Genomic DNA, 19,673 nt, shown 5'->3' with positions numbered 1-19,673 from the left:
GCTAGGGCCACTAAACTTTGATTTGAGTTTTTGAAATGCTATATTTGTAAAGCTGATTTTCTGTGTACCTTTAGTGTATCAGGTGAACTCCTAGTTACTTTGGAAGTTCTATACATTAATTTAAGGTGCTGAAGATGTCAAATACCCAGTCCCAACTGGTACAGGGAGAAATGCTAAAATAATTCAGTGATTGTACTTGCCTGAATAATCGTATCAGTTCTCTCTTATCAGTCTGTTGGTTTTTGTTGTAACTCAGCACTTGAGTAGCACAGTAACTGGTCAGTTAAGCATTGTAATTAATTTGAAAAAGAAAAATGCATTCAATAAATACTAAGTGACACAATGGCCTATACAAACCTAAAATGTGAGCTACTAATGAAACCTATAGAATTTATGTACTTTAACAATACCTCTCATGGCCAAATCTGTGAAGAAATGCCCCAAGGATATATTTATTTTCATGTTCGTATGTATTTCATGACGAGATCATTTTTCAGTGTGCCCTAGGGGTGCAGAAATTTGACTGTTGTACTATACACTTTGTTTAGCTTGTGGTGTCAACATAATTTAATGGTAATAAATCACTTTTATACGTTGGCACAGTTTGAATTCATATTACAGTGTTTCTCATTGTGTAGCCTATAGGATGGACAGTCAAAGTTCAGGATTAGTCCATTTTAGGAATCACAAATGTAATATATGAAAGTTCAGAGATGTGTACCAACTTTTGGTGAAACTTAGAGTAATGTTTCATTAGATGTCATTAAAAAAAAAAAATCATTTTATGAATTCATGAAAAATCCAGTAGTGGCCCTGGACCGTGTAAACAGTGTACGTGCAGGGTTTCCAATATGTATGCAAAGTGACAGGCCTGTAGACCTTAATGGTTCATTTATCATTTTATTTTTATGATTCCTAAATTTTATGACAATATTGTAATTTGTGGCCACATGTTGTTATATCAAATGTTTTTTTTTTTTTCAAAATGGTAGAAAAGGTTGAAGGGTTCCAGGACCTTTGTTGCTCAGACCATTAATAATAAAACCAAAAAGACCAGTGGGAAAAATCATTATAAAATGGTGGCAGACCTGAGTTCTGATAATTCTGGACCAGGCTGTGAGGAACAGAGTAAGGTAGTTATTTTCATCTCTGTTTTCTCTATCATCTCTCCTGTCCATTAAATGTTAAAATCAAGTTCAAGGCTTTGTTCTTGTTCACAATCTCTTTCAAAAGCTCCTCTTGGGAAGTCTCCAGTTAAGCAGACAAAGATGAGAAAAAACATTTTATTTCAAATACAGACAAAATAGATAGTGTAGAAAAGATATCGTTAACAAAGCTAGGCAAATTCCCATAAAATCCTGATTATAAACAGCAGTGTTACTAAAATTTAGCCCTAGTGGTTTGAGTGATGATTTACCCCCCCCCCCCCCCGCCCTGCACTGAGAGAAGAAAAACTAAACCAGAAAACAAAACACAACTAACCATCTAAGAAGAAATGTATATTAAACAAACACAGCTAAATTACTCAGAACAATATTGTTCCCCCTCATGTAATTGATGTGACTCCTGGGCACGGAGGCTTTCAAATTAGCCTCCTGCAAACATAGTACTGTACTCGTGCATATTTCCCGATTTAAAAAAGAGCGACTAATTATGCCTTGACACTTCATTTTGTTAAAGGGATCTTCTCAAATCAAAGATGGCTGGACAGGCATGGTGATCGCTAGAACAAAACCCATCGGGTACACAGAGCTACGATCCCCGCGTGTGAGGAGTCCTGATCAAACAGCTTATTCTATGTGTAAATTAAAAAGGCAGTAAAACTTTCACAAAGATAAAAGTTACAACATGACAGCTCGATATCTTTTGCAAAATCAGTCAGCGATTAAACCAGGGGCTTGCGATCCCGTCCAGAAGACAGGACAGTGTTTTGATTATAATGGCCGCTGTTTAACACCAGATAGAGCTGTCTGAGGGGATGTATGAGGGTTCGGGAGATGAGGGTCTGTAATGAGGTCTCTGGTGGGGGCTCTCCATTAGCAGTCTATTCCCAAAGCTGGTCACGCTGTGAAGTAACAGAGCTGTAATTACAGGGCCTCTGATCTGATGCAGACTAAGTGCTACACTCCAACATAGAGAAAGGGAGAGGCGCTAACTCGGCTCAGGGGCGCTGCCAAAACCTCGTTAAGAGATTTCATGCTATGTACTCTGTCTTTCAGGAGCAACAGCATCCCAGAGCTAGCATGGGCCAGATTTGGGCTGGGCTGGAGGGTGAGCCACTCGCAGAGGGACACTGTAGATAGCGCTATGCGCTCAATGTCCATCACCCAGTAATTACAGCGCAGCCGCTACACTGCTGCTACTGAGACGACTTCCTCACCAGAACACCTCTCTGCCTCAGGAGCCCCTCCCCCCTTATCTACTTCCTGCTTGACCTTCAGCGCATTTTTTCACAGTTTGTTTTTGTGCAATTCGGCAGCATTCTACTCAACAGTTAAATGCATCTTGATAAAAGGGAAGCTGAGGTCTGGCATCCAGCCAAGTAGCAATATGTAAACACAATGACGCACACAGTTTTTTTTTTTTTTTGACAAGAGAAAACTGGTAGCACTAGAATGACACTACAAATAAACTGGCAAGCTTCAATATCGTTATAACCGTAACATGAAACCCAGAGCCACCGCAAAATATTTCTCCCTTTGTTCAACGCAGTAGGAGATGCCTGTCCATTCTGATCAACCTCATAAGTAGCAGCTGAATCTATCAAACGCATACAGACATTTTCAGAGGATTTTAAGAAGGTTTGTATTGGCTCCCTGTGGTTAAAAAAAGAGAAGTAATTTTACGCTTGGGGTCTGCCTGTGCAAAAATAAAAAGCAAATGAGGAAGTTTGCATTTACAAATGGTTATGACCATTTAGCAGACCGTAAGGTGGAAAGCTTTGGCAACTGTCTGACCATTCAGCCAATAGCAGCTCCTCCCAGGAGTCTAGTGGAGGTTGAGGTATCTGATAACTGGGCAGTTAGTCACAGATTAGTCTCCAGTTCACGGGCACAGATATCACTTCAGATTGGTTACAGTCCCCTGATGGATGTGCTGACCAGAAAGAACCCCTGGCTTTGGCAAAAAGGAACTAAAAGCACCTTCCTGTGGACAAGGGCAAGCCAAACATACCAACACAGCAAAAGGCAACTGTAACAGTGACAGGAAAAGGAAGGATTTACAGTAAAACATAATGAATTGGTAATGTCTTCAGCTACTCATTACACAGATGGTGTACTGACTGTTCAAAATAAACAAAACCAAAACAGTTACCCGATTATTCAAAGCGAATGGCGTAAAACATTTGTGAATACTACTTTAGAGCTTGTGCATACTGAACACTGTTTAGAATATTTTTATCTATGAACAACTTACCAGTGAGTAATAGCTCATTTAAGAGCCAATACTCACCACAGTTTACAATTAGTCAAGTAAAACTCCTATTCAGACTCCATATTAGACAGTGGTGACACTAGACAACTTGGAAACATTTTGTTTCCTAAACTTGAACCTGTTATTATTTTTCACGTTCACCTCATTTGCCATTTGAGCGTTTTCATGATATGCGAACATTATGCAACTTCAGCCAGTTTAGTCACTTTTCTCAGCTAAAAAAAGAAGTCTCCTACAATGAACTTCACAAAGTCCTGATCTGAGCCCTCTTGAATGCAATAACCCACACAATACTGCTGCCAAACTACAGGAGTCCCACTCTGAAAAGGAAAGGAGTGTTTCATCTTGAAACAGTGGCAGGTTTTCAGAGTTTACCTGACAATGAAGTCATTTGAGTTCAAGGGAGCTGAGGAATTGGTTCCAAACCTGTATTTTTTGTGTTTGTCTATCTTGGCCATTCCTATGGAAGTCAAAAAGAACATCAGCTGACTGGAGTGTACTGATTGAGGAAAATAAAACGAACAAACGCTACGGGAGTAAGCTAATACATACAGAGTCAAATATATTAATATTCATTTTTGGACCTTAGGTTTTCTTTGACCGTCCCTTGAGCTCTCTCATGGACCGTGACTAAAACCAGGAAAGGACACGCTCAGTAACAGGCTTTCACTCAAATGGCAAAATGCTGAACCTGGTGCTCAGATGGCTGAGGGAACAGCAGCAACCAAAGTGACAGAATTGCACGTACAGTGAGGTCACCTAAAACGGGACGCAACAGCTCAGTTCAACAAAGTACAAAGTGTGGGCGTCAGGCTCTTCTGTGGCTGCCTTTGCGCGCGAGGCCAATCCAAGATGCTACACAGATAACACCGCCCCTGGAGGACTCTGCTGTTATCTGTGGTGGCTGGCAGCCCTGGGGACTCGGAGCACTTTGTAAACACTGTTCTGGAAGACGGCTCTGAAGTGGGGCCGGGGGTCCTGGGACACCAGGGTGCACAGGGGGACCTTACCGGCGTTCTGAGGATCCTCCACGTCCCAAATCTCAGGCATACTGCAGCCAGGCCTGCGGGGAGACGGGAGAGGGAGAGAGAGAGAAAAAGAGTGAGAGAAACAGTCAGAGGACGCTACCATAGAGGATCGCAATCCTAGAGCGTTACCTGGAGCGCCTGGTGCACCACGAGTCCTCCAGGATGAAGTAGTCCACGCCCAGCCTCAGCAGGTTCCTCTTCACGATCTCGGCTGGCTTGCGGCTGTACATGGCGTACACCAGCTTGGTCCTCTTCCTGAAACCAGACCGCAGAAGGCAGAGGAGTGACCGAGCGGCCTCTGGCTCCTCCTGCACACACGCAGGGTCAATGAGCAGCCTGCAATCAGACCCATCTGGGGGTGGGGCCAGCATGGGCAGGGGGGGGGGGGGGGGCTGGGAGAGACCCTCCTGCAGGGCTCCCTCCCCCCAGTCAGTCAGTCAGTACTTGCCTGAGTCCCGCGTCCTCGTAGTGCGGGTGGTTCACTATGGGCCTGACGGCCGACAGCTTCACGCTGGCCATGGTCGGCATGGCGCCAGCAAACACCGCATCTGAAGAGGGCAGACGACAGGAGCAAGTGCTCGTCAGTCATGTCCAGCAATAAGAGCTTCTGTACTTACTCTAACACTTCCTAGCATTAGGGTGAAAACTCCCTGAGCCAACTCTTACCTCCGTACTCTAATTCCACTGCCACAATTCAACTTCGGAAAGCCTGAGGTTAAACTGCACATGCGGGTAAAAGTGACCCCCTCCCAACCACAGCACGTGACATCGCCCCTCCATATTCTCGCCTCCCAGTACGAGGTTCCAGGCGCAGGCTGATGATGTCACTCACTCGGCCGGGTGTTGTCCTTGATCCACTCCAGCAGCTCCTCCTGCGGCAGATTGCTGAATTCTCCCATGATGTCCCACTGGTTCTGCAGGTTGGCCGCTCCCTGTATGGCCATGAGAGACAGCAGACCGAAGACCAGCAGCTGCTGTCTGTACTTCTCCCCGATCCAGCCGAAGAGCTGAGAGAGACAGCGAGCACAGCCAGGGCTAAGAAACTACTCAAGAGCCACCGCACCATATCCAGCTATGTGACCAGATAGCATTAGTGCCAGCAGCACAGGCTACTAAGCACTCCAGTTCACATGAACAGAATAAGCAGTTACTCAAATTTAATGTTTCAAAATTTTGAAATGCTGAACTACGATTTATAAGTTTCCCTACATTAAATTGTTGATTCAATGTGTATTTCAGGCTATATTTTGCAGCATGCGATACATAGGGGTTATGCAGAATGCATCTCCATTAGAGAAAGGGAGAGATTTTATGCATTGCTGGTGCTGCAGCACATCTGCATGCGCAGTTGGTAAACAGAAGCCCTTAAACGCACTGCAGAATTAACTATAATGCCGGTAATGAGCCCTGGAGAGCCACAATGGCGGCACTTAACTAGGCACTTTGGCAGTGAGCGATACCGCCGTCCCTGGAGAGCGCCGAGCGCTTTCGCATTCTGCCTCATGAAAGGGGCTGCCGAAGCGCTCTGAGCCACACAGATGGCAGCTTGCTCCACTGGCAATTAGACCCCACATCCTGATCACTTTCAACCGACTGTAGCACCTACATATCCCAGCATCCTCCACTCAGATGCTTTATTTGGAATGTAAAATTCACAAACTATGTACAAGCGTGCTGCTGCCAGCTTGGGAAAGTGAAGACAACTCACAGTTCTCCTCTGACGCAGTGTCAGCCGTCTGCTTCTGCTCACAATGCAGCCACAAGCCAACCGAGGGTGGAGGAGACCCAATCATACGCGTGCTCAGGGGTCGCTCGAGCAACAAACATAGCTATCTCCACTGAATGAATCCCCCATATATGGCTTGGGCGACACCCCTCATGGGCTATCAGCCACAGTAGGCACTGGCACGGGTGGGATTTGACCCGAGACCGAGGTGCTCGCTCATGCACTGCAAACAGCGCTTTTACGGGGTGAGCTCCCCGGCAGCCCCGTGCATGACCTTTTCTGATGAAAACACTTTGAGCCGCAGGAGAAACCCGGGAGCGCTCGCTCGTTAAGCACCCAAATGGCTCATTATGCCGTTACCTGACGGGAGCAGACTAACGAGGCCATTACACACATGTGAGGAGTGAGGAACAGCTTCAGTCTCATTATGAGGACAGCCAGCACGGCGAACGCCACCAGCTGCAGGGAATGATACACCAACTGAGAGAGAGGGGGGGCGGGAGGGTAGGGAGCGGGAGAAAGAAAAAGACATGAGAGAGAGAGAGAGGTGAGCGAAGGATTGCGCTGCCAGTAAATAACTACGCTTCATTATAAGCCAATGATGCACACAATGAAGACTGCTGAAGGGAAGAGGATTATCACGGATCTCTTAGATGAACGCTGCGGCAAGGAGAGACAAAAACACAAGCAGAATACGACCACGGCAGGCCTGAGACTATACCCACAATACAACTGCACTTTATTCACACATGCCTACACACTAATCAGTGCTAACATACTTTACGTATACAAGTGTATCTATACACACAAGCACGGGTAAATGCATATTTATATATAGGAATTCTCCTACACATATTGAATTTATTTTTTAGTAAACTCAAATAGATGTATACTTGGGAAAGGCTCTCAAAAGGGACTCTGTTACCCAGAAATCCCAGCTGACTGAACTGTGTTGTTGAATGTATATGCGAATGTCTTCATACGGTATCAATGGACAGAAAGGAAAAGCACACAGGCAGACATTAAAAGCACAGTGTAGAGCATGCCAGATAAGGCCCCCACGAATTCTGAACCGGCCAGCATATCGATTCAGATTAAATTTGTCCCGCGATAGTGTAGATGTTTAGTCAGTGGCAATATTCATTTGCAACACAGGGGGCGCTGTGCAGTGCCGCGGTCATGCTACGCAGCATTGATGAGGGAAGGGGGTGGCCAACAAAGGTGCAAAGCAAAGTTCCGGTTTTTGCACTGTAACATTGTGCTCAACTAGCAAATTCAAACTTCAACTAGCAAATTTGAGCTTTCACACTTTTTTTTAAACATATTTTTCCTTCCGCTAAATGGGACGCATGTTTGTCGCTTGCACCTCTGCAACAAAAAGCACAGGAGCAACTTCCTTGTTCTTTCAATATGCGTATGAGTTAAGTATTTTTGTAAAAGAAAAAGGAATCATTTATATTTTACTATTGTTTGCTGCTACTAGTGTTGATCAGAAAAGGCTAGCCATCGCATTCCAGAATAGCACTACACATCTGGCTCTTGATTTGATTGACAGTTCTCTACACGGGCCTTGGTATGATTGAGCTTGGCACCTCTACTGTACTGGAACCGTGGCCATGTTTGCGGGGAGTACGGGTAAAGGGCTTACCTCTCCGTTTGCAAACAGTGCAGTGCTGGAACAGGAGGAAGAGAGGCAGTGAGAGAGGGATAGGGAGAGCAGCACCGAGAAAGCACATTCAGCTCAGTGTTACCAACTTCCGTACATTCCGGCTTCACGCAGAGAACTTGGAACGACTCAATGTCCGCAGCTATATTTAAGAAAACACAATTATTCTACCAAACGCGCTGTGCAAAATCTAATTTCACGCTTCATTATGTTCGGTTACCAAAGCAGCAAACACCAAACCCAGCGGCGGCAGGTGGATGCTAGCTGCTACAGATGCCCAGAAAAGAAGCCCTTACTGTTCAGAAGCATCCTGCTCGGGCTTGGGGGGGCTCATTTCACCCCGTCTTAAAAACCTCCAAATGTCCTGCATTGTCTGGAGAAGGGGAAGCACAGGCAACAAAGAGCATTCATACGCACACAAATAATACTTTGAGCCGATTCCACTCCACAGCCCTCTCCTAACCTGCCCGTATAAACTGCCTTCTATCTGCCAAACCTCCCAACTGAATCCCAACTGCCGCTATTAGCTTATTGCTTTGATGTCAGAACCGACACAATCACTTAAAATCTCCAATTCTGACACATAATTAAGAGAGGACAGTAAAATAAAAAGTATCACCTTCACAGCGATGACTGTGAGGACAAGCAGGTTGACAGGTAGCAGTAAGGTCTTTATGTACTTCAGGAGAGTCTGGAAATAGAGCATCATTGTACCCATTTAGAATGTAAAAAACATGCAGTGATGCATAAAATCCAGACAAATAAACATTTCAATTTCACTGTGAAATTACTTTTGTGACCTTTTTGAGAATTGGGACTATAATAATCGCTGGAAGGGATAAACACCACCTTGATAAAAGCAGATCGTTTTCCACGCATAACTATGCGAGAAAAGTAGGTCGAGCTGGTTTGCTGCGGTTTGCGGGGAAACATTTCACCAGCTAGAAGTTTCTGAAAACCACGGCCTACCTCCAGCTCCATGAAGTCGAACTCGGCGGCGCACGTGTACATCATGGTGTCAAAGTCCCTGTAGCTGCTGAACTTGGACTTGATCAGGCTGCTTATGTGGGCCTGGGGAGGGGGTGCACACAATCAATCCATCAATCAACACAGCAAGTCAATGCGCCACCTTTGGAAATGAAGGCATGATTAATCTGTGGCCTCAGGGAACCTTTTGGGGGGTGGGGGGTGGGGGGGGGGCAGACGTGGGGGTGGGGAAGTGACAGAGCACAGACTCCCTTATAGTGTTCAGACAGGGTAAAAGACTGGATTTCCAGGACAGCCAAACGCTCGCAGATTTACAACTGGAATCATTACGTGACGTTCAAAAGACAAGGGTGTTCGGGGCATCGCTTGGAGCTGAATTTTTGCCGAAATGCTAGGGAACTTATCTGTGGGATTTACTCACGTCGTCTGACGCTCCAAAAATGGCGGACATCAGGAATTTGAGAGTGACTGTGGAGCCCACCCATGCAAGACTCTGCATGACCTGAGCAATCAAAGCACAAGGCATCGTGCAATAAGAAGACAAGCCTCAACTGAGCGTTTATGATTGAAACTGCACATGATAAATACCACCTCAAAAACGTCATCTGCTGATTGCAATTTTTATTAATTTGTTCAGCTAACACCAGCTTTTTTTGACCTGCGTTTAACATAGTTCTCCATTTTTTTCCAGCTAGGTTTTCCACTTAAAACAAAACTGAACCAAGAAATTCTAATCCCCATTTTCTTAGAAAGGCGATATTGCTGATGGGAGAGCAAAAAGTCTCTCTTTACCCATGTAATGACTCCTGGTTTGCAGAGCCTGCCAATTATGTCCCTGAAAGCGATTATCCCCTGAAAAAAAAAAATCATTTGTGGGAGAAGCACTCGACGCAATCATCACTCCATTTTACCTCATCACTGCACACAGCATGAATCGTCTGTTAATGCCAATCAGCGGGAGTTCGGCATCCGACAACATGCTCCACTCACCCAAATAGAGACCAGCGAGGAGGCGTAGAACGATGTCAGAAGCATCGAATTCCCAAACATGAGCACGAAGCAGACCCCCAACGAGGCCTGGAGAGAGACAAAACAAAAGACCCCCAATCCACAGTGTTGAGTCAACAACACGCTTCCTCCCACTTTCTTAAACGTGCGGCACAGAAAAACACGATGCATGCGTTCGTAATCGTACGTTACACAAAGAGGGGATTTAAAAGTGGGTCACTGATAAATCTGAGGCTAGTGAAGAGATGATGCTCGCCAGCCTATTTTTACTCCTCAGACCCAGTAGAGAGCATGATTTATTCACAGCGGCGCTGCTTTCCTTCAGCTGCTACACGACCTGCGCTACGCAGCTCCGCTTTGTGTGAGCTGAGCGCGTGCGGCTCCACGGGCTGAGCAGTGCAGATGCTGGAGCAATCTGGCTGCCGAAAGTCCCCTGCTTCCTCTTGGCGACGGGCGTGGGCTGAATTTGCTTAACACACCCACACACTCTTCCCCTCTGCCGCGGCCGTCGAGTGCCACAGAGCTGGCAAGCAATCGGCTCTGCGTTTGTCTGCTTCTCTGGAGAAGGGCTCAGCGTTTGTCTGCTTCTCTGGAGAAGGGCTCAGCGTTTGTCTGCTTCTCTGGAGAAGGGCTCAGCGTTTGTCTGCTTCTCTGGAGAAGGGCTCAGCGTTTGTCTGCTGCTCTGGAGAAGGGCTCAGCATTTGTCTGCTTCTCTGGAGAATGGCTCAGCGTTTGTCTGCTTCTCTGGAGAAGGGCTCAGCGTTTGTCTGCTTCTCTGGAGAAGGGCTCAGCGTTTGTCTGCTGCTCTGGAGAAGGGCTCAGCGTTTGTCTGCTGCTCTGGAGAAGGGCTCTGCGTTTGTCTGCTGCTCTGGAGAAGGGCTCAGCGTTTGTCTGCTGCTCTGGAGAAGGGCTCAGCGTTTGTCTGCTACTCTGGAGAAGGGCTCAGCGTTTGTCTGCTGCTCTGGAGAAGAGCTCTGCGTTTGTCTGCTTCTCTGGAGAAGAGCTCAGCATTTGTCTGCTGCTCTGGAGAAGGGCTCAGCGTTTGTCTGCTGCTCTGGAGAAGGGCTCTGCGTTTGTCTGCTGCTCTGGAGAAGGGCTCAGCGTTTGTCTGCTGCTCTGGAGAAGGGCTCAGCGTTTGTCTGCTGCTCTGGAGAAGGGCTCAGCGTTTGTCTGCTTCTCTGGAGAAGAGCTCAGCGTTTGTCTGCTTCTCAGGAGAAGTGCTCAGTGTTTGTCTGCTTTTCTGGAGAAGAGCTCAGTGTCTGCTTCTCTGGAGAAGAGCTCAGCGTTTGTCTGCTTTTCTGGAGAAGAGCTCAGCGTTTGTCTGCTTTTCTGGAGAAGAGCTCAGTGTTTGTCTGCCTTTCTGGAGAAGAGCTCAGTGTCTGCTTTTCTGGATAAGAGCTCAGCATTTGTCTGCATTTCTGGAGAAGAGCTTTTGTCTACTTCTCTAGAAAATAGCTCAGTGTTTGTCTGCTTCTCTATAGAAAAGCTCATCATTTGCACAGACACATTTTGCTAACACTGTTCACTAACAGGGCAGGATGGCATCACTAAAGATCCTTACCATGTGGGTGACCAAGAGGGACTGCATCCTGGCTGGGGTAAGGTACCCCAAAATGTAAGAGGCAAACAATGAGGCAATCTGAAATGAGAGAACTGCAATCAGTCTTTACATAAAAGAATATTCCCTTAAGTGAAAATCTGACATGACTTTATTTTTTTTCTCTTCCTTGATTTTTCATCCATACTGCAGCACATTTATATTTACATTTTGCATCTGGCCTATGGATACACTTAAATCTTTGCTCTCAAAACACTTTTGTTATGAATGACCAAGGCCAGGCTGATGCAGTCCCACTGCCAGGAAAGCATGTGGGAGGTAGCGTGCGTGCATGGGATGCTGACCTTCAGTACCTTTGCCCTCTCCCTCTTACCTGTGTGAGTAAAACAAACTGGGCAAATTGCCATGGCAGCACGAAAAAGACATTGGAGATTCCGAGCGCAAAGAATGCCTTTCGTCCCGGGCTCCTGCTCCTGTTCAAATGCATAAAGACACACACGGGCACACCTCAGGGGCTGCAGCTTCTCTCACAGACTCTCACTAGTGACATCTGATGGTAAAGCAAAGGTACTGCAGCACAAGTACTTAGGGGAGCCACTCATTAATATACGTAATTTAGCCATTTCAAAAAGGTGCAGGTCAGAGAAGGGAAGAGCTGCTGTTAATGTGTAACCTTGTGCCTAATGTTCAGTGTGTGGAGGGGGTCCATCACACACTGATCAGTCAGCTAGGGGCAGGAAGTTGACAGGATGTGGATGGAGAGTTGTACTTCCTGTACTGAAATGCCCTACTCTGAGAACAGGGTGTCCCCCGTTGGTCCAGTTTGAGGATTTAAGCCGCATTTGCTGCTGGTATAATGCGCTATATGGCCGATATGGAAGAGAGCCCCTTCCCCACAGGAAGAGAGGCAGACCCTGCTCTGTCCAACAGCCCTGATCTTCCCCTACCGGAGGATGTGGGTCACCAGCAGCATCTGCAGCACCAGGAAGGGGTAGGAGAAGCTCTCACGCAATGGAGGTGTCCACATGACTCGAGTGCTCTACCCAGAGAGAGAGAGAGAGAGAGAGAGAGAGAGAGAGAGAGAGAGAGAGAGAGAGAGAGAGAGAGAGAGAGAGAGAGAGAGAGAGAGAGAGAGAGAGAGAGAGAGAGAGAGAGAGAGAGAGAGAGAGAGAGAGAGAGAGAGAGAGAGAGAGAGAGAGAGAGAGAGAGAGAGAGAGAGAGAGAGAGAGAGAGAGAGAGAGAGAGAGAGAGAGAGAGATGTGTGTGCCTATCATACATATATGCATGTGTACAGAGGTAAGACAGCCATTTCATTGCAGTGCTAGATTTTGTGATATAAAATATGGTGTGATTTTTATCATAATGTACATCTTTATTTTTATTATAATATAAATATAGCAACTAAACAGAGAGAAATAACATACAGCTGCATTCAATGCCAGAGTCTAAGTGAACACTGTTGACAAAAAAAAAAAAAACTCTACAGGGCGTCTGTGCATTTCTGAGCCCTAATGCAATGCTGAAATGTCAGCCTATTTATCTTTAATGGAGAAGGGCTCGGGCACGGAGGCAGCCTGTCAGACCCAGATAGGGAAAAACCACCGCTGCTGTGTAAGGGCTGGACCCATCTCACACAGAGAACAATGCACAACACCGCAGCGCCAGTTTCCACCATTCACCTCTCCGTGGTTGAAGAAGAAGCAGAGGACTGTGACCACGCCCCCGAGTCGACTGCCACTGGAAAGGCAGGAAGAGAGACAGCGCTGACTACCATTTTATCAGTGACAGATCAAGCCTGAGGTTTAAAAAAAGCCGGGTGAGTGATGACTATAGCTAGATTAAAAGCTGTGACAACGTCTACAATTCTCACATTTCTTTCACTCGCCACTCAGAAATGATAAATAGGCTGGAACAGCAGTTGCATGCTAGAAGCAGCAAAGTCTGAAGGCTCACACCACCTTCGGTTTATTTGCCCCTGTTCTATGCTCACTACTGATTTGTTCTTAAACTACTCTCTCCTCAAAGTGGACACAAGTCATGCTTATCCACAGAGTAGTGATCCCAGACAACAGGCTTACCTTAAATATGCCCCATACACGAAAAACAGGCTCATCATGAGCCCGTTCAGTAGAAAGACGAAGGTCACGTAAAAGTAGGCGGGGTCTCCCATACCTGTTGGGGAGATCACCAAACAGAGACGTGGTGAGGATGATTCGCAACTGAATCGCTTAACAAACTGATACTAGTATTCATTCTTCCAGCAAAGTCATTCGTACTGAACCTGGAACCAAGGAATGTTCAAGCATTGCTGTTTTCCTACAAAGCATCATACATGTAGAGGTCGCTGAGACGGAGGTCCATTATGTAAGGACACAGAACAGAATATTTTTAAAAATTTATGCGAAGGACTTTAAATAAAGCACACTTCAGCTTAAAGAGGATCAGGCCTAAGGGCTCACTAATAGCACTCAAGCATTTTTTAGCATGTTTTAGCTTATTTTAAAAAATGCAGTAATTAGTCACAACTTCACAAGTACATAATCCATGGCATGATGCCATTTTGACCTTTCTGTTCTGTGTCATCCCAAAAAGGGAACAGACTTATAAAGATGTAAATTCTCAGCGTGTTATATTAGCACCTTGGAGTTATTTTAAGTTAATGTGCTTTCGCACATTTTTCACTGTGCAGAAAAGAAAATGAAGCTTGTGAAAAGGGGAAGAGTTCTCATTAACACTATGGAAAAACATAAAAGATCATTCAAAGATACTTATTCTGAACCATAATGTTGAGGGTTTTTAAAAAATACTGTGCAGTCAAAAAAGTATTGCATGAACACAAAAGTAACATTTAACAGATCAGACTGAATGACTGTCTCTGGAATGAAATGGTAGGAAAGGTGCATCTGTGGAAATTCCTTGAGGACAAAGGGAGGAGAGAATTGGCATGTGTACCAAAGCAGCGCCTGGCTGCGGCACAGCGTTCGGGAGCGGAGAGAGAGGAATGAGGGCATCTCCACAGTAAACAGGATTGCTTTTGTACCTTCACAGCTGTCGACCGGAGTCAGGCCCTCCCCCCTGTTGACCGACCAGCACATCTTGGTGGTCACCCCGAAGAAGTCCATTATACCTGTGTAGATTCTGTACCAGCTGGCCAGTACCACCTGCGGAGATGGGCGGGAGGGGGTGCAGGGGGATTACACACTGAAGAGGGGATTACCGAGAGAGGACGGAATACGGCAGCTTCAATAATGTTTGGTGAGAAAGTTACTTCTCCCCGTGTGGGAGAATCAACCCACAAAAAAAAGACCGTCTGGGAGACACGTTTCTCCCCCTTTCTTCCTCTTATACTGCACGATAGATTTCCCTCACAGCAAGAGATACGACTCTACCCTTCCCCTCGGAACTGAAGAGAACAATAACATCAATTACACTTCCTCCAACATGCAGATTCAAATCAAGGCAATTATGAGCCAATGATTCAACTCTTAGAAAGCATATTCTATCACAGTCAAAACCTGAGCTCCATCTTAGACAACTAGAATTAATGATACCAGTGATCCATTGATAATGAGTGATCCATTTAAAATAGTGATTTGAAACAGTCCATCGGCTGGCTCTTTACTCCTCTTGGATTGTATCCCTTCTCTTGCCAAATCAAGGGGCTATAATTCACCGATACTGAAGATACGAGTCAGCAACAAAATGGCCTGTAACTGATGCCAATGATATCACTTGTGCAGTCAGGCTGTTTATAGGAAGCATGCATTAAAGGACCCTGAAAGGAACAGCGGAAAGTCTTGATAGGCTATAGGTCTAGCCACATTTAGAAATATAACCAAAACCACAAACTAGCAAAACAATAGTGAAGAGAAGTTATTTAGCAGCAGATAATGTTATTTTTTCTTTCACATACCCGTTAGTCCCTTAAGAGCCACCTCTGTCACCACAGTGGCATCACATTTAAAACTATAGGCCTACTCATGTTCTCTTTGTAGCGCTGTTAGAGAATCACAATGGATATGACAGAGCAGAGTCACCAGGGGAAAAACTGGCAAATGCTTCATGAGGAATATGGTGCCCACCTCTGGGTACAGATTGAACCTCTTCAGGGTGTTGATAACCAGGGGGTATTCTGTTAGGCGATCGTTCATTATCAAAACCAGCCCGTTCAGGAAAGATGGAGCTTCAATAATGGTCTTAAAATAGGAGTAATAAAGACCCTGCAACAGAGAAAGGAGTTTGAATGTTTCCCTTCAGTATAAAACAATGATGATGATGATGGGTGCAAACAATGCACTTCTTGGTTTGCACGTGAAACTGAACTGCTTAGGAGGCAATGCTGAGCTGTTAAATGTAGGCGGTTATGGTTGAGTATACGTGCAGAGTAGAAATCATGTGTCTGAGGTAGTGTGACATTGCCAGGAAGAGCATTAAAAATAGTTTGTTATGCTACCAGCCCTGTAGCTATGTGGATAAGCCACTGTTCTGGGGTGGAGACATAACTTGGTTCCCCATGTCACCATGACACCATATTGTCAATGAACTTAAGACAAAGAGAGTACAAAGAGAAATAAACATATGTTGCCACCAACATATGATTTTTCATCCTCCATATAAACATGTCTTCTAGTCACAAGTTCAAACAAAAAAACATTATGGGATAAAAAAAATCACTTTGCATGTCCCCTTAATATAAATAATATGAATTATCGATGTTAGTTTGACAAAGCTTACTTACATTCTTCCCCAGCTCCTTACCATTTCTGTTCGAAATGCCATCTCCTTTTCCAACGTCGACAAGTGTGAAAAATGTCTGTCATTCTCAAAAAGGTAATAAAGATGGTACCTAATCAAAAACAATGATTATTCAATGCCTCGAAGTGGTGAAGATGCACAATACGTACATTTTAATTAACGTTATGGTGTGTAAACCGGTCGTGGTATACTGTACTTACCAATGTATAATACCCGCCACAGCAGCTGTAAGTTAAACAAGAATATTAGCTGATTAAAAGCTAGTATTGATCCATTTTTTGTGTCCTAAGCAAACAGAGAATACTTGTCTCGGGTCAATAACAGTACTTGCCCAACATGAACAGCTAGAATGACGTTTGCAACAGTTTTGTAGTGACAACAAGTGCAATAAACAGTAAATTCCCTGCCTAATGACATTCATCATAAGTTTTCACTTTGAAACATCAATTACACAGCGCTCTATGTTAAAGAACGAGTTCGATTAGCTGTACTGTCATTTATAATGACTGTGAATCAATTCTTTCATAATGTCACTTAGCAAGGCAGTCAAATTAGGAGCAATTATTAAAGTAAGAATCGCTTTGATTGATAATTACCGTGTAATAGCAATATTAATAATACGACTACTTAACGGCGTTACGCAAATTACCATAAATAATATTCACGCAATCACGCTGTCGCTATCCAGCGAGTCTGCAATCAGACTTTACACGGAATAGCGAACTTAGCTTGCTGTGTGTTAGCTAGTTCAGGTTGCCATTTACCTAGCAATCTTGGTTAGGATGGAATTAACATCACACAGATAGCTAGTACTACATGCAACCTGCCTGGAATATGCAGTTAGCTAGTATTAGACAACATTAACGTTACTGAAGTCAGCTTCGTCCGCACTTAAGATAGCACACAGACAAATGTCTCACGAGTGGTGACCACCCGTTTGGTAGCTATTTCTTTCAAGCGTTAGCAATTAGCCACGTTGCTACATACTGTAGTTGTACTTGCTAACAACAGATAGCAAGCCTCTTGTATGCTACTTTGGGCAGCTAACCTTCGGTAAGCTAACGGTTATGTTTGAGTAGCATGGGTGGAAACAACACTAGCCTTGTTACATCAGCACTACACTAGCTAGCTAGCGGTACCCACGTAAACTAATCTAAGCTTTTAAGTGCGGGAGTCAAACTATGTTAAGTTACGTTAGGTAGTATTCGACAGTTAGCTAGCTGGTTAGGTAATGTGGCACGTTAAGGTTAATATGAGGTTTGCTGTCCAGTGTATCGCAAAGACATGGCAAAAGATCCCAGATATATTATGACCTAAAGGAAACGTACACATCAAAGCTGTTAGCATTAGCACACTGCACACTACTTAGAAGCTACTGGCGACCGTGGCTAGAGTGCTTTTAGTTTTCACACTAGCTAACGTTAACTTGATAGCTGGACATCAAGACAAAGCAGCGTCCCTTACCCAAAATAACGCTGAATCCGATTTTAATAAAAACTGTCGGGCCAAGGCCCAGTTTGTTTCTTATGAATACAGTTCCGGGAAATAGTCCGTTTTTATTCTGAAGCAAGCTGTTTTCTTTGCCCGGTCGCTTGGCTTTGCCGGTGTTCTGAGCTGGCACAAATTGACTTTTCTCTCGGTCTGTTCTCTGCTGTGGCTGATCTCGGACGCCTTGCTTTCTGCTTTTTACCGCCATGTTTTCATACTCGAAATGTGGGAAGCAATTGGAATATACAATTTGTACAGCCCGAGTGGAGCAAACAGTCGCTAGTACATCCAACGTCCGTTCCCTCAAAATGTGTTTGAGGGTTCTGTTGCTTCGTGGACCAAATTAGCTGCATAAATGAGGAACGCATTCTGCCCCCTGCCGGACTTACTGAGCACTTCAGGCAATAGTAACCATGGAAACTCGTAAGTCCTATTTAGTAGCAGCATCATCACCGCCCAGGTCATGCTGCTCGATTCTATTCGTCCTTGTCATCCGTGGTGATTGCCAGTTAGCAAGCTGAATATTTAGCTACATTTTCAACGTATAATTACAAGAAATAACCCTGAACTAAACTGCTTGCTAGTGACGCAATATGTTTTTCTGAGTTCCATTTTCTGTCGACAATTTACAAAAACATGCACAGTGTCTGCGTTTTAGATATTTCCTGTATTAGACTGATTTTTCCCAGTTGTCTGGAACTCACACAATGACCACCATTGTTATATGTTCATGTTACCTTGACTAAGTGATAATTTATCTTCTGGATATTGTAACTTTACTTAATGTTGTAGGAATCATAGGTAATTTATACTCTTTGAGATAACATCAACAACAACAACAACTCTAGGATATATACATAACTGACTTTGGATTTGCTATGCCCAGTCCAAGGACATTGCCTGTGTGTGTGTGTGTGTGTGTGTGTGTGTGTGCGCGCGCGCGCACCGGTATGCATGCATGCATGTGCAGGTGTGTATTCAGAAGTTATAATTTGTCTCATTTCTTTACTTTCTTCTGATGGAAGAGGCGACCATCTATTCAGCATAATGGTCTATTCTGCATAATAATTCAGTATAGTTGTAATAATAATCAATAATTATATAGTGACCATGGTAAATCAGCAAGTGAATATCTCTGTAAGATAAGTTATCTTTTATTTCCCAATAAAAATACCAATGATTGAGGAATACAAATTTGTCTATGAATTTTGAGATTAGGCAAATTAAGCTGAATGTTTATCTGTACAATAGAAGACATTTCAGCTAATATTTTTCATTGATCCAGATGTTAACAGAGGTTTGTTTGCTTTGTCATAGTTTGGAGCAAACTGAGTATTAGACCTTTGTTACTGTGGTAAAGATGCTTTATAGCATACATGTCTAACTCATTCAAACATATTCAAACACAGTTTGAAAAGTACACACTAGATGGCAGAAAAGAGCTATCTCCAAGACAAACAATTTGCTTACAAATTCATGTTTATTTTTATGAGTTAATTATTTTTTATATCTTTGTTATAAACTACACGTCTATTCTAAAAATGTGATAGATATGTTAATTTATATAAAGCATATAATATTAAGTTATTTTAATTTGATAAAAATAGAATAAAGAATGCTCTCTCAATCTACAGTTCTCTGGATTCAGCTTTTGGAGTTACTCTGCTCTCTGATTGGATTATAAAAGCACCATAGACATGGTGTTACTTTAATATAGAAGCGCCATGTATTGTTCAGAAAAAAGTTTTTTTTAGCAAATTATATTTTTACTTTCCAAAGAAACGTATGGACAGCCCAAAACCGCATGTTTTCCATTGGGTTCAAGTCTAGGGAGTGAGATAAAAATTAAAATAATTAACCAATAATTTTGTTGTCTGATAACCATTGGTTGATTTTGCTTGGGAGCATTGTCTGGCGGAATAATTTGTGGCCAAGTTTTAGCTTCTGGAAGAAGTTCATTGTTCCATTGGCGTGGTTTAATTGACAGGACTTATAAGATGCATTTCAAACCTATAACATTAC

At 44.1% G+C, this 19,673-nt stretch overlaps 1 protein-coding gene across 3 annotated transcripts; it reads right to left on the bottom strand.

Moving 5' to 3' along the window:
* Nucleotides 1-1,269: 1,269 nt before the first annotated feature.
* Nucleotides 1,270-18,018, bottom strand: dpy19l1l (dpy-19-like 1, like (H. sapiens)). 3 transcript variants are annotated; one of them, XM_035379869.1, is made up of 22 exons: nt 17,628-18,018; nt 16,364-16,388; nt 16,167-16,254; nt 15,491-15,628; nt 14,449-14,569; nt 13,487-13,580; nt 13,088-13,145; nt 12,356-12,447; nt 11,782-11,881; nt 11,412-11,489; nt 9,833-9,919; nt 9,635-9,694; nt 9,264-9,344; nt 8,825-8,926; nt 8,475-8,546; nt 8,152-8,228; nt 7,838-7,862; nt 6,550-6,669; nt 5,296-5,470; nt 4,912-5,011; nt 4,593-4,718; nt 1,270-4,498 (listed from the first exon to the last, which is right to left on the bottom strand). In XM_035379869.1, exons 1-22 carry the CDS (start codon nt 17,857-17,859, stop codon nt 4,327-4,329), a joined length of 2,223 nt encoding a protein of 740 aa, XP_035235760.1. In that variant the 5' UTR covers nt 17,860-18,018; the 3' UTR covers nt 1,270-4,326. The 3 variants fall into 3 exon arrangements, with proteins under 3 accessions (XP_035235760.1, XP_035235774.1, XP_035235767.1); XM_035379883.1 differs by lacking the exon at nt 17,628-18,018 and having other exon boundaries at nt 16,147-16,254; nt 16,364-16,379; XM_035379876.1 differs by lacking the exons at nt 7,838-7,862; nt 8,152-8,228 and having other exon boundaries at nt 17,628-18,017.
* Between the last annotated feature and the right edge of the window lie 1,655 nt (nt 18,019-19,673).

This window comes from Anguilla anguilla, chromosome 1, assembly GCF_013347855.1.
Source record: "Anguilla anguilla isolate fAngAng1 chromosome 1, fAngAng1.pri, whole genome shotgun sequence".
NCBI classification, from domain to species: domain Eukaryota; kingdom Metazoa; phylum Chordata; class Actinopteri; order Anguilliformes; family Anguillidae; genus Anguilla; species Anguilla anguilla.
This window is presented reverse-complemented; position numbering and strand designations above follow the sequence as displayed.